The following is a 14,066-nucleotide window of genomic DNA, read 5'->3' on the forward strand; positions in this document are numbered from 1 at the left end:
AAAAATAGAGCTACCTTATGACCCAGCAATTGCAGTACTAGGTATTTACTCCAAAGATACAAATGTAGTGATCCGAAGGGGCACCTGTACCCCAATGTTCATAGCAGCAATGTCCACAATAGCCAAACTGTGGAAAGAGCCCAGATGTCCATCGACAGATGAATGGATAAAGAAGATGTGGTCTATATACACAGTGGAACATCACTCAGCCATAAAAAAAAAAAAAGAAAAAAAGAAAAAGAAAGAAATCTTGCCATTTGCAATGATGTGGATGGACCTAGAGGGTATTATGTTAAGTGACATAAGTCAATCAGAGAAAGACAATTATCATAGGACTTTACTCATATGTGGAATTTAAGAAACAAAACAGAGGAGCATAGAGGGAGGCAGGGGAAAATAAAACAAGATGAAATCAGAGAGGGAGAAACCATAAGAGGCTCTTAGCCATAGGAAACAAACTGAGGGTTGCTGGAGGGGAGGAAGGTGGGGGGATGGGGTAACTGGGTGATGGGCATTATGGAGGGCACGTGATGTAATGAGCACTGGGTGTTACATACAACTGACGAATCACTGAACTCTACCTTTGAAACTAATAATACACTATATGTTAATTAATTGAACTTAAATAAAATAAAATAAAAAAAGGAAAGAGCCTATCAGATGATCTTCATTTTATAATCTTTTTTTGTGGAGGAAGGGGACACTGGGATGATAAAATCAGGGAGAGTGTGCATAATATAATAGTGACTTGCGCCTGTGGAAACATGAGCATTTGGTAGGGTAAGCTTGATGGGGGTCCACTGCCAGCTTTCTGAGAAGGAACTTCCTCTATTCAGCACTGCTTCCCTTATGTTATTTGGTGGCTCTCTAGGACCTATAAGGGAGGGAATTTCCCTTAAAATTCTGGTAGTACACGTCATCTTCTGTTTATTCTTTATTCATCCTCATTTCCAATTCTACCCCCAGGATCATGTGTATGAACTTCTCAACACCATTGATGCCTGCCAGTGCCATTTTGATATTGTAAGATTCTTTGTAATTCTCTTCTATCCGCAGAGCCATAGAAAAGCTCTTGGTTGGGACAGTGTGGGCTGGGAAGGGACTGGAGGAATGGCTATTCCTTCAGGATTATAATATAATATACTATGTTATACTGTATTATTCATTCTAGGACTGTAATTCTTTCATTTCAAGTGCTGAAGTTAAAGTGTATGTATATGTGTTAAGTAAATCAGCAGTATGATTTAAGATAAAAATTACACAAAAATGTTTTTACTGCACCTCTCCTAACCTCCAGACGCTACCATGTCTCTTGGCCTTTTTGTATCCTGAACTCACCTTTAACCCCCGACTGTTGTTCTGATTTCCTTCTTCTGAATTTTCCATCCTGCCAGTCCTCCTTCTAAAGAGACCCTTTCAGAGTCTATCTGGCACTATCTGGAATGGTTGGTGAAATAGGGATGAATTGGCCTTGCTGTTCTTGGGTTCCTGTGTATTTTCCTCGTAGAATCTCAACTTTGACTTCACTCGGAGTTACCTGGACTTGATTGTGACGTACACCTCAGTTATTTTACTTCTGTCACGGATTGAGGACCGGCGAGTCCTCATCGGCACGTACAACTGTGCCCACGAGATGCTGCATGGGCACAGGTGAGTGAGGGGATCTAGGGATGAAGAATCTCACACGTGGTGGTATGAGGTACGCGGTGGACGCAAAGGAAATAGAAGCCACGTTTTCTCATTGAGAACCTATAATCTACATGACGACCCAGGCAAAATAAAAACACTGAAAATACTTATAATGGCCCACATCAACAAGTGCACTGCACTTTTACAGATAGTTAACTCTTGACTGTCTGCTCGTGGATTATCCAATTTGCATGGTCTCTGATCAGTTTTTAATCCAGGGCTGGCTTCCACTGTGCTTTTCAGGTTATTGCAAAAGGAAACAATTTTTTTTTTTTTTAGTATTGATAGGAATAATAGTCAGGTAAAGCCATTAGAGGTAAGTAATGTATGATAATACATTTGAAGCCAAATATAAGTGGATTTTGGTTTATCTGAAATTCTGTGCCCCTCCGTTAGTACAAATAAAAGTATTTGAGGGCTGAGAAAATGAAGACCAGAGGGATCAGAGGAGGCTGTGACACATTGTTCTACGTATGATGCGTATTCCCATGGGTCTACGTGAATACCTAGCCACAAGCCTTACCCATTAGATTTGAATGTATGTATATCTTTTTGGGGTGTATACAAATTTGGGTCTAGGCATATCACTTGAGCTATGACTAAGCAACATGAATTTATAGAGTACCTATCATGTGTTCAACACCATTTTGGGTGCTTACAAGGAAAAAGCTTTCATGGACGTGCCCCAAATGCTATAGCTCCATCTAATAGCTTAATGCGCCTGGGCCTGGAATGGGTTATCTATATATGTAATTTACAGTTGAGGATATATATCTTTGGAGGTGGAGGGGAATGCCAGCCTATGCACACCTCTTTATCCTACATGTAAACATGAGAGTTTACATCGTGGTTAAGGGAGAACTGTAACTCTTCTTGCCTATGCTTTCTTCCAGTGACCCCAGTTTTGCCCGTCTGGGGCAGATGGTCTTAGAGTATGACCACCCCCTGAAGAAGCTGACAGAGGAGTTTGGGCCTCACACGAAGGCAAGTTCCCTGAGAGAGTGGGGAATTCCTCCGGCGGAAGTATATCGGCTTTATCACTGACATTAAGGACTCATTTGTTTTCCCCACAGGCTGTGAGTGAAGCCCTCCTCTCTTTGCATTTCCTTTTCGTCCGGAGGAACCAGGGGGCTGAGCAATGGCGCAGTGCCCAGCTTCTGAGTCTCATCAGCACCCCGCCTGCCATGATCAACCCTGCTAATTCAGACACAGTACGTTCCCTTCTCTTGTCAGTGATGGCATTCTCTTTGCCAAGGCCATCTCCATAGAGGGTTCTTTCAGGAAATATCATCTCTAAGAGTGCTTTAAGCCTCTTCTAGGATATGCGTCTAAGTTGATCACCTCTTGTAGCTAAAAAATCATGGTTGGGTTGGAGCTTTTGTTTGGATCAGGATTAGAGTGTGCCTGCCCATAGAAAGAATTTAATAACTAATCATAGAATGAATGGGTAGATGAAAGTGAGTCATTAGACACTATTCAGCCTAGCAGGAACTTGAATATAGGCGTCAATTAACACATATTTTTGTTCAATTACTATGGGCCCAACATCCATGCTTAAAAAACTTAGAGTCTTGTAAGGGAATATATGCCATAGAGTAAAAAATACATGGGATGGTACAAGATGAGTGAGAAATGCCAAATGAGTGATTTCTACTCTAAGTGGTAAAAGAATCCAGAGGGAGAAATCATGTTTTGAGTATTGCTCTTCTGAACTATTTGAAGACACGTTATGTTAAACCTTTTATTTGTCCTGACTTTTAGCCCAACCTCCTCTTCCTTTTCTCAACTGTGTTTGGTTCTCCTCACCCTACTTCTGGCTGCCTCACCTCCATTATTGGCAAGTTCCCCAGCTACTGGCTTACAAAGTGCCCTGATCCAGTCCTGTAAAATAAAAGTTGGTTTTGGTACTTAAATTCTAGCTTGACTTCCCTTGTCTTGATGACTTTAGTCTTGAGGGGAAGATCAAGTTCAATAACAGCTTGACCATCTCTGCCCCTCTTCTCACAGATGGCCTGTGAGTACCTTTCTGTGGAAGTGATGGAGCGCTGGATTATCAGTAAGTTATATGGGATGAGGTAGGAATAGATGTAGCAGCATGTTGCATGGATAGAAAATTCTAAAAGTCTTCCTGTGCCCTGTTTTACCCACCCACAGTTGGGTTTCTTCTTTGTAATGGCTGCCTCAACTCCAACAACCAGTGCCAGAAGCTGTGGAAGCTGTGTCTGCAGGGCTCCCTGTACATCACCCTCATCCGGGAGGACGTGCTCCAGGTGCACAAAGTCACCGAGGACTTGTTTAGCAGTTGGAAAGGGTGAGACATGAGAGCCAACTCATCTTATTTTGAGATTTTTTAGGGGTCTTGAGAAGAGGGAAGACAGAAATTAAGGGAAGGAAGAATTCTCAGGAGGAAAGATCAGTTATTTACGTTAGATGACATTGACAGGTCAAAGAAAACGAGGACTGAAAAATGTGCATTGGATTTGGCTCCACTGGTGGTCTTAGTGTCCTTCCTGAGGACAACTTCCGTTGAGTGCTGCGGTTGAAAGCTGGGTTGTGGTGGGTTTAGAAGCACATGGGAGATAACAAATTTAATAAGTAACTCTTTTAAGAAGTTTGTGAAGGGAAGAATAGAGAACTATAAAAAGAGGGAGCTGCTGGATTGAGGAAGGGGTCAAATACCTTTATTATTTTTTATAGTTGTAAACTAAAATCCAAACATGTACAAAATACAAAGAGGAGGGGCACCTGGGTGGCACAGCGGTTGGGCGTCTGCCTTCGGCTCAGGGCGTGATCCCGGCGTTATGGGATCGAGCCCCACATCAGGCTCTTCTGCTATGAGCCTGCTTCTTTCTCTCCCACTCCCCCTGCTTGTGTTCCCTCTCTCGCTGGCTGTCTCTATCTCTGTCGAATAAATAAATAAAATCTTTAAAAAAAAAAAAATACAAAGAGGAAGTCGACTACAGTCTCATCTCCCAGAATAGTTTGGTGTGTGTCCTCCGGAGGCTTGTACGTATGTGTAAACGTGTAAAGGTGTGCATGTATTTTCAAGCTTAGATAAGCAATTTTTAAAGAGCAGCGGATCCACACTCTGCATAATGTTCTGCAGTTTGCTTTCACTTACTCTGTTTTGGACATCTGTGCTTACCAGTCTATAGAGACTTGTCTTAGTCTTTGTAACAGTTGAATAGTATTCTGTTATGGGGTTGAAACACATTTATTCACCTAATGTACGATGATGGACATTTGAACTGTTGTCGCTTTTCTTTCTTTGTTTTTAATTGAGGCACAGTTGAGACTGTTTCTTTTTTTTTTTCTTTTTTTTCTTTTTTTTTTTTTTAAAGATTTTATTCATTTATTCATTCGACAGAGATAGAGACAGCCAGCGAGAGAGGGAACACAAGCAGGGGGAGTGGGAGAGGAAGAAGCAGGCTCATAGCAGAGGAGCCTGATGTGGGGCTCGATCCCACAACGCCGGGATCACGCCCTGAGCCGAAGGCAGACGCTTAACCGCTGTGCCACCCAGGAGCCCCGAGACTGTTTCTTTTTTAAAAATATCATTATAATCAATTCTGTAATGAACATTCTTAGACATAGATCTTTGTGAATGTTTTTATAAGGTAGATTCTCAGAAGTTTATTTTATTTTAAATTTTTAAAAGATTCTATTTATTTATTTGAGAGAGAGAGAGAGAGAGCAAGTGCATAAGCAGGAGGAAGGGCAGAGGGACAAGCAGCCTTCCTGCTGAACAGGGAGCCGTGATGCAGCACTCAACCCCAGGACCCTGGGATCATGACCTGAGCCCAAGTCAGACGTTTAACCGACTGAGCCACCCAGGCACCCTGCATATTTCAAATTCTATTTTTAAAGATTTTATTTATTTGAGAGAGAGAGTGAGTGTGAGAGGAGAGAGAGAGCGAGAGAGAGCAGAGCGCACAGGGTGGGGGGGGGGGAGAGGGAGAAGCAGACTCCCCGCTGAGCAGGGAGCCCGACACAGGGCTGGACCCCAAGACCCTGAGAACACGACCTGAGCCGAGCCGAAGGCAGACGCTTAACTGGCTGAGCCACCCAGGTGCCCCCGCATATTTCAAATTCTAATAGCTCCTACCAAATTGCCTTCCAAACAGATGTATTATCTACAGTCTATGAGAATACTTATTCCTTATACTCTCAACAACTTGGTATTATAAAAAAATCATTGTAAGGGTTGAGAAAGAGTAAATCTAAGATTAATAATTAGAAGTTACAGGGGTGGATTTGGGTCTATATCTATATCCGTATCTACATACCTATAAAACTTTCTAATGATTATTGCTTTTAAGGAATGGAAGGCATGTTTGAAGAGGTTCAGTTCCCCATCACTAAGAACAGCAACTAACATGTAAGATTTATAGTGTAGGGAGTTGTTTGCATTAATGATCCAATTTGATCTTCATGTTACTTATACTCAGGTATAAGTATTAATATTTTTTTTATAGATGAGAAAATGGAGCTCAATCTCAATGTCACTCAGTTAATATGGAATTGGGAAATAATTCCAGATTTTTTGACTCTTAATCCTGTCTCTTTCCATCATACCATGTAGAGGTTGAAATAATTATCCCCCAGGAATGCCTCGGAGTTGAATCCTGATTTAATTAAGATCCTTTCCAACCTCAAGTTTGTGCCAAGTTCAATAAGGGAGTGGTTTGGAGAAGGGAGAAGACAGGTTATGAAGTCTGACAAACGTAGTGGCAACAGTGATGCTGGACAAGAGGAGACAGATAAGGAGCACACGGAGCCTGAGGTACTGTGGGAGTTTTGAGTGTGGAAGGTAATAGAAAAAAAGAGACCTATCGTCAGGAGAGTCAAATATTACAGACAAACAGAGGACAATGAAAAGGCCATTGGTGATTCAGCCGTTCACGTTGACTTTAGAGAGAGAAGTTTTTAGTGTCAAAGGCCTTGTGGGATTCAGGGGTCAGTGAAAGGTGAGGAGGTAAAAAGCATTCTGGTATCTCTGGAGGAGTTGGGTAGTGCGGCAGAACGGGAAAGTTCAGTAGATTGTCAGGGTCAAGTGAGGGTCTTTCAGGATAAGGGGGGCTTTGAACTCATGTGTTGGAAGAAGAGGATAAACCAGCGGAGAAGGAGAGGTTAAAGTGGCAAAGAGATAACTGATAACGGAAATTCAAAGAGGAGACGGGTGGGATTCAAGGTAGCGCTGGAGTAAGTACTCCTACGTAAGAGCAGGGCCTCTGTCGCGTTTATGCTCTGCCTCTTTTATTTCCCTCAAACCTGGAAGAGTACTTCGGCCTGACAGTGTCCAGGCAGGAGCACAGGACGAGCTTTGCCACTAAAACTCTATGTAACCCCTGGCAAGTCATTTCTCTTCCCTAGAGGTTATTTTCCTCATCTGCAAAACAGTGAAGAGAACGGGGTAAGCTCTAAGCTCCGTGAGTCTCTTATGCGGCGCCTGGGTGGCACAGCGGTTAAGCGTCTGCCTTCGGCTCAGGGCGTGATCCCGGCGTTGTGGGATCGAGTCCCACATCGGGCTCCTCCGCTGGGAGCCTGCTTCTTCCTCTCCCACTCCCCCTGCCTGTGTTCCCTCTCTCGCTGGCTGTCTCTCTCTGTCGAATAAATAAATAAAATCTGTGAATCTCTTACAAACAGGCCGGGGGGAAGGTTGGGTTTGCAGAGATCCTGAGGGCGAGGGCTGCCTGTGCTTCCGGAACATAGGCTGTAGTTTGGAATCTCTCGGGACTGGGGCGATGGGACAAGGCCCCGAATCGGTGGTGTGGCCAGCGCGGCTGTGCTTGTGTCCACCCGCAGGTACGGCAAGAGAGTGGCGGACATAAAGGAAAGCAAGGAACATGTAATCGCCAACAGGTAAAGACGGGGAATGGGCTCTCCAAGGGGGATGGAAGAGGACTCTCTCCTGACCTTTGTCCTCACCTCAGCCACCCCCTCGTTTCTGTACAGCCTTATTGCTGCTGCCCCACAGATTCTCATGTTTTCTTACCGAGCCTAACTGTAACATCGAACGTTCTTCCTACCTGACACCGCTTCCTAAGTGCCTTAGGAGGATTTTTAATGGTGGGAGAGGCATTATTCTCTGGTTTCCACTTTCTTTCCTTAGTGGCCAGTTTCACTGTCAACGGCGCCAGTTTCTGCGGATGGCGGTGAAGGAGCTGGAGACGGTGCTAACTGATGAGCCGGGACTGCTGGGTCCCAAGGCAAGAGAAAGAAATGGTGGCGGGGGACGATGGCCAATGATAAAAGCTCTATGTGGGGGGAGTGACTTGGCATTCCTGAGTTTTTGCATTTCTGAGTCTTCCGTGATCTGTTTGTATATGTGTATGCTGATTCGCTTGAATCTTCTTGGGGAACCCTGAAACTTTCTGGATTTCTTTTTTGGGCACCATCAGGGGGTTAGTATATCATAGCCACTTGTGTACTTGTCTTATCCTCTGTTTGAGTGTGAACTAATTGAAGACAGAGATTGCTTTTTCTTTTTTTTCAAACCACATGAATGCCTAGTAAATATTTCTAAGATTTAATAGGGATGAAAAAGTATTGGCTGTGAGCCATGTCAACATATGTACATGTCTGATTCTGTTTCACATGTTTAACCATGTGGGTCTCTGTGTTTATTATCGGACACTATTGCTGATGTGGCTACACAATCGTATCCGTATGAGGATTATCACGATAGTTCTCTGGGCTCTGAAATCTGTTTTTCAAGTTGAAAATTCTCATAGTCCCTGTCCTCTCCTTAGGCCCTTTATGTTTTCATGGCTCTGTCCTTCATTCGTGATGAGGTCACCTGGCTGGTTCGCCACACCGAAAACGTCACCAAGACAAAGACCCCTGAGGACTATGCTGACTCGTTAGTACTCGACATGGTTAAGAGTCTTGACCTTGGATGGACTGGGGGGAAGGGACAGGGAGACCTCAAATGGCCGCAGGAGGTCTCAGTGTCTGCACTGCCTTTGTCTCAGTTGATATTTCTAGTCTCAAAATCTCCCTGTCCTCACCCTCGATCTTGCAGGAGCATTGCGGAACTGCTTTTCTTGTTGGAGGAGATTAGGGCTCTGGTCCGAAGACACATCACAGTGATCCAGCAGTACCACCTTCAGTACCTGGCTAGATTTGATGCCCTCGTGCTCAGCGACATCATTCAAGTAAGTTCAGTCGCCCCTGCTTTGGAAGTGTCAGGGAGATCCCGTCATTTCCTCTTGGGGCCACCCTGGCTGAATCTCATGCTGTGTAGATTGTGTGTCAAAAAGCCCACTATTCCTCTGTATGTTTGTTAAAAGGTGGGGAAGACTAATAATCTCTGTAGTCTTTTTTTCCCCCTCCTACATGAAGCTACATAGGAATAGAAGAGAAAAAAAGAGAAATTGGGTGTTAGCATAGCAGGGAAGCCAAGGAGGTCCCTCCATCTCTTGCTTAGCTCTTTCTCTCTGTTGGTGGTGCTTGGCAGTTCTTGTACTTTCACACACTGAGTGAGCCTTGTGGTCCTTGTTTCTGTCCTGGTGGAACATCTACCCGCTTGATGGCAACTCCAACTTCTCTTTCAGAACCTGTCTGTGTGTCCTGAGGAGGAGTCCATTATCATGTCCTCATTCGTCAGTACTCTCTCCTCCCTGAATCTCAAGCAAGGTAATTGGAGGCACCTGGTGGAGGAAAGGTCTCTATAAGGGTGAACATCTTTTGTTCTAGAAATATTGATCTCGAGCCAAGGAATAGGACAAGATGACTTTGAAAAGGACCTACCCTTCTGTGGAGTTGGATATAGGGTGCTGTTTTTTTGTTTTCTTTTAAACTTCTGTTTTTCTTGCAGTTGAGAGTGGAGAGAAATTTGAATTCTCTGGATTGAGGCTGGACTGGTTCCGTCTACAGGTAGGTCTGTTCCTTTTAATGGTTCCCCATTCTGAGGGTTCTTCCTCCTCAACAATCCCTTCTCGTTTTCTTTCCTAAACTCTCCTGTACAGAGTGATTCAACATTGAAAACTGCTGATTGAGGGGCGCCCAGATGGCTCAGTCAGTTAAGCATCTGCCTTTGGCTCAGGTCATGATCTTGGAGTCCTGAGACTGAGTCCTACATGGGGCTTTCTGCTCAGTAGGAAGCCTGCTTCTCCCTCTGCCTGCTGCTCTCCCTGTTTGTGCTCTCCCTCATTCTCTCTCCCTCAAATAAATAAATAAAATCTTAAAAAAAAAGAAAAGAAAAGCAAACTGATTGGCAGGACAAACCCTAGCTGAACTGTAGCTCCAAGGCAAGCCGTCCTTTTCATTTATCTTGTTCTTCTCCACTCTTTTCCTAACTCCAACCATAGGCCTATACCAGTGTGGCTAAGGCTCCCCTGCACCTGCACGAGAACCCTGACTTGGCCAAGGTGATGAATCTCATTGTCTTTCACTCCCGAATGCTGGACTCAGTAGAGAATATACTGGTGGAAACTTCTGACCTGTCTACTTTCTGGTATGTCCTTATGCAGAGCTCTTTATCATCTGGCCTGATCTCTTCCCTGGCCTCTGTGGAGAACAGCTAGGGAATCCTTGTTTTCTTTGAGACCTCCTTAGAGGCAGACGCTCCAACTCACTCATTCCAGCTTCTTCCAAGTGATAGGAATTTGCGGGTGGTTTCCTTTTGTGTTGGCTTTCTTTAGGATAATTATCTGGGCTAATTCATCAATATGGCTTTTCCCACGTTGTTATCTTTGGAACCTTCTCCAGCGTCTTTTTATTCTTGGGACATTGTGATTTAAAAGAGACATGGAAAATGTGGAATTTTAGTAGAGAGAGCTGAAGATAATTGAGAGAGCTGGAGAATAGGGCCTTTGGAGAATGAAACTTAGTTTGTCTTCCTTCGGTATCATTCAGCAGTTATCAAGTGACCAGTGTTGTACACAACTCTGTCCTTTGCTAGATCAAACAAACGACACAGTATGTTGACTCTGCTCTCTGCATTCAGTAGAGGTGGGGAGATGCAACACCCACATGTGAAAAGGACATCAACATATTAATAGCAAACATAAGAAAGTGTGTAAAGAGTGCATGACGTTCCAGACATGCTCTGCCCATGAGGATATAGGGTTGAGGAAAGATTAGTATCATGGAATTAACCTGAGAAAGTTTTCTGGAGCCTGAGTGGTTGAATTTTGGGAGGAATGTGGATTAATATTACTGAAGGACTTCGAAATTAGGAAGAATGGCCCACATCATGCAGAGGTTCTGCGGGAGGAATAGCAAGTTTTGTACAAAGGAAGGGAAGAAGATCAGAACTAAACTGCCATGAGGTCCAGTATAAAAGTCTAAAAGTGTTAAGTTTCTTGGCTTCTTGCCTGCCTTAAGAGTAGGGAAATGTGGGGCACTTGGCTGGCTCAGTCGGTAGAGCATATGACTCTTGATCTCAGGTTCATGAGTTCAAGCCCCATGTTGGGCGGAGAGCTTACTTAAAAAAAAAAAAAAGAGCAGGGAAATGAAGGAGGGCAGGGTGAAGATAAATAAATATTTGTTGAAAGAATGAATATTCTTTCCATCTCAAAGGGACCAGCTCCTCAATCCTGGTTTTAAGTTTCCTTCCCCTTTTCCTGCAGCTTCCATCTCCGCACCTTTGAGAAGATGTTTGCCATGACCTTGGAGGAACCAACCATGTTGCGTTATGCCATTGCTTTCCCCCTGATTTGTGCTCATTTTGTCCACTGCACTCATGAGATGTGCCCAGAGGAGGTGGGTACCCTGAATGCCAAGCCCTGCCCTCTCTCTAATCACATTTCATCCTTATTCCCCAAAACACAATTCCAAGGGCTGATTTTGGTCATAAGAATGGTACATAGATATGTGACACGTGTCCCTAAATATCTCAGCTTGGTGTAGAACGTGTCCTCTCTCTGGGTCTCAGTTTTTTCTTCTGTAGAAGGAGTGGTGGCTCAGGCCAGGGGATCAGAGCAGATTATGAGGAAAAAGTGGTTGTCTTGGTGATGACAATTTCTTCCTTGCTTCCTCTTTCCCAAAGTACCCCCACCTGAGGAACCATGGCCTGCATCACTGCAACTCCTTCCTGGAAGAGTTGGCCAAGCAGACCAGCAACTGCGTCCTGGAGATCTGTGCTGAACAACGAAACCTGAGCGAGCAGGTAGGCTCAGACTTCTGTCTCTGTTTCAGTTTCTCTCTGTTTACCTCATCTTCCTCTCAAATGCTGGGTTTCTAACCTTTTCTCCCAAGTAGGGCTAGGGCTTTTGTGTACTTGAGTTTATGGCAGGTTTCTTTTCTTGGTGTAATCCTTCAGTCTTCACTCCCTCAGGACTAGATGGAAGTGTCTAAAAATACTCTTATTTGAACAGCTGCACACCAGCAAAATCTGTGCTCTCATTTGAAGAGTTCTGAGAGATGAGTTAACTTTCTGATTTCTTCCCCTCCTCTCTCTGCCCTGTGTACATGTAGTTAGGACAGTGGCCCCCTACATCACCCATCTTGTCTCACCTTTCTGTCCATCTGTACTCTAATCTGGGGCTCTGTGAACATTTCCAGGCACCTCCTCTGTGTTTATCCTCAAGGTTGCTTTCTTGTCCTTGTCTGCTTGTTCCCCCCCTCTCCCTTCCCGTGACTGACTCACAGCACCTGGCCATGATGAGCTCAGTCTAAATCTCAGAAAATTTGAAAATGAGGAGCTTCTTTTGCTGTTGCCCTGGAGTCTTTTAGGTTTCCTAGACTACCCACCCTTCCTGGGCTTGACTCAGGCTCTGTAACAACTTTGGTAGAAGGATGAGCCAGGATGCGTGTGTGTGTGTGTGTGTGTGTGTGTGTGTACATATGAACAGTTAATATCATTACTTACATAACCTTTCCATCTTCTCATCTGTAAAATGTGGATGAAAATAGTTCCTTCACAGGGGTGCCACAGAGATGAAATGAAGTCGAGCATGTTAGCTATTCAGTACACTACTCTCAGTAGGAGTTACCCACTCTATTATTTGGTCCTTACTGGGCACTAAGCTCTGTGCTGGGTTTTGGGATGGGCCCCAGAAGGAAGTTACATAATCTCTGCCCTTGGGGAATATCCTGATTTAAGGGAAAAAGGAATACAAATACATGTCAGAAAGAAATTTAAATAATGATGCAAAGAAGGTAACAAATGTGGTTATAAGTACATTCATCCCTCGATTTGAAGACCTACTACACGCAAGGGGCACAGTTAAGGAGATTTGCTCAGTGCTCTATCGAGGATGACAAAAACGTGATAGGAGGAACTGTTTTCACACACACCAGAACTTTTGCAACCAAGTGAGTATTGCCCCCTCCAAAGTTATCATTTCTGATAAATAATTGGTGATGTTGCCATTACGAATCGATTTACGTCTTTTCGGAACTAGTTTCAGAATCGACTACATTTTGGCACCATTTCAGGGTTGACGTATCTTTAGTGTCACATCTTTTAGTGTGACTGTGAAGTAACAAAACCAGTTTTCTCACAGCTCTTAACGCTGTTCTGAGAGTAATTCCGAATGGGGAGTTTCCAGACATGCTCTGCCCATGCTCAACAGCATTGGGTTAAATGGAGAGAATTCTAAGATGATTACCTTGAAGGAGATACCAGAATATATATAATTCTATCTCACATTTTCTGTGCAGCTGACTGGGTATCTCGGTGATGAGAAGGGATGCAGAATTGGTGTTTAACTAGCAAGAAATATGCTGTCTTATAAAAAAAAAAAGAAGTGGAAAGAGAGTGCTAGTCATGTTGTGAGCCCTGAGTCTGTGGAGAGCTGTGGTAGTTTGGGTAGCTGACTCCATGGGACAGAATAAGTGCGGATGTAGATGGTTGTTCCAGACAAGCAAAAAACTACTGTCTTCCCAGGTTGGAAGATGCGAGAAAGTGCAGTTGAACGGAGCTCTTAGATCCTATCCTTTTACCTGAATTTTTCCATCAGGAAAGTCTCTCTCTCAGGATGTGGGTGGGGACTTGATGATCTGATCCATAAGACACACTGCCATTTTGGAACTTTGAGCCCTAACCATGAGGGGTATTTAGTGAAAAATGAAAGAAGTGAGTGCAGTTCAAATGGGCCCCCATCAGAGAAAGAGAGGCTGGAAGGAAAGAGAGAGAAAGGTAGAAGAATGAAAGAAGAGGCTAACAAGGACCTGTTAGGTGGGCTTCTTGTCAGTTCTAGGAAGGAATGGCATTTGTCTACTCCCTTGCGTTTGTTCCTGCAGCTCCTACCTAAGCACTGCGCCACGACCATCAGCAAGGCCAAGAATAAGAAAGCCATGAAGCAGAAGCAGACCCCCAGAAAAGGAGAGCCCGAGAGGGACAAGCCGGGAGCTGAGAGTCACCGGAAGAACCGCAGCATTGTCACCAAGTGAGGACCTGGGCCCTTGAGGGCCAGGTGGGCACTCCT

The 14,066-nt window shown here is 44.2% G+C and overlaps 1 protein-coding gene across 3 annotated transcripts in view; it reads left to right on the forward strand.

Moving 5' to 3' along the window:
- Window positions 1–14,066, forward strand: part of NCKAP1L (NCK associated protein 1 like) — a 39,268-nt gene that overhangs the window by 7,768 nt on the left and 17,434 nt on the right. For 2 of the 3 annotated variants that reach the window (XM_026501662.4, XM_044385420.3), the window contains exons 4-19: window positions 967–1,023; window positions 1,508–1,650; window positions 2,583–2,673; window positions 2,763–2,900; window positions 3,697–3,745; window positions 3,844–4,000; window positions 7,495–7,551; window positions 7,802–7,898; window positions 8,442–8,551; window positions 8,714–8,846; window positions 9,246–9,327; window positions 9,509–9,567; window positions 10,002–10,147; window positions 11,265–11,397; window positions 11,684–11,803; window positions 13,882–14,027. In XM_026501662.4, coding sequence (XP_026357447.1) covers window positions 967–1,023; window positions 1,508–1,650; window positions 2,583–2,673; window positions 2,763–2,900; window positions 3,697–3,745; window positions 3,844–4,000; window positions 7,495–7,551; window positions 7,802–7,898; window positions 8,442–8,551; window positions 8,714–8,846; window positions 9,246–9,327; window positions 9,509–9,567; window positions 10,002–10,147; window positions 11,265–11,397; window positions 11,684–11,803; window positions 13,882–14,027 — 1,718 coding nt within the window. Of the gene's footprint in view, window positions 1–966; window positions 1,024–1,171; window positions 1,651–2,582; window positions 2,674–2,762; window positions 2,901–3,696; window positions 3,746–3,843; window positions 4,001–7,494; window positions 7,552–7,801; window positions 7,899–8,441; window positions 8,552–8,713; window positions 8,847–9,245; window positions 9,328–9,508; window positions 9,568–10,001; window positions 10,148–11,264; window positions 11,398–11,683; window positions 11,804–13,881; window positions 14,028–14,066 lie in introns of those variants that run through there. The other variant, XM_044385419.3, reaches the window with a different exon arrangement.

Source organism: Ursus arctos, unplaced genomic scaffold, assembly GCF_023065955.2.
Source record: "Ursus arctos isolate Adak ecotype North America unplaced genomic scaffold, UrsArc2.0 scaffold_26, whole genome shotgun sequence".
Lineage (NCBI taxonomy): Eukaryota > Metazoa > Chordata > Mammalia > Carnivora > Ursidae > Ursus > Ursus arctos.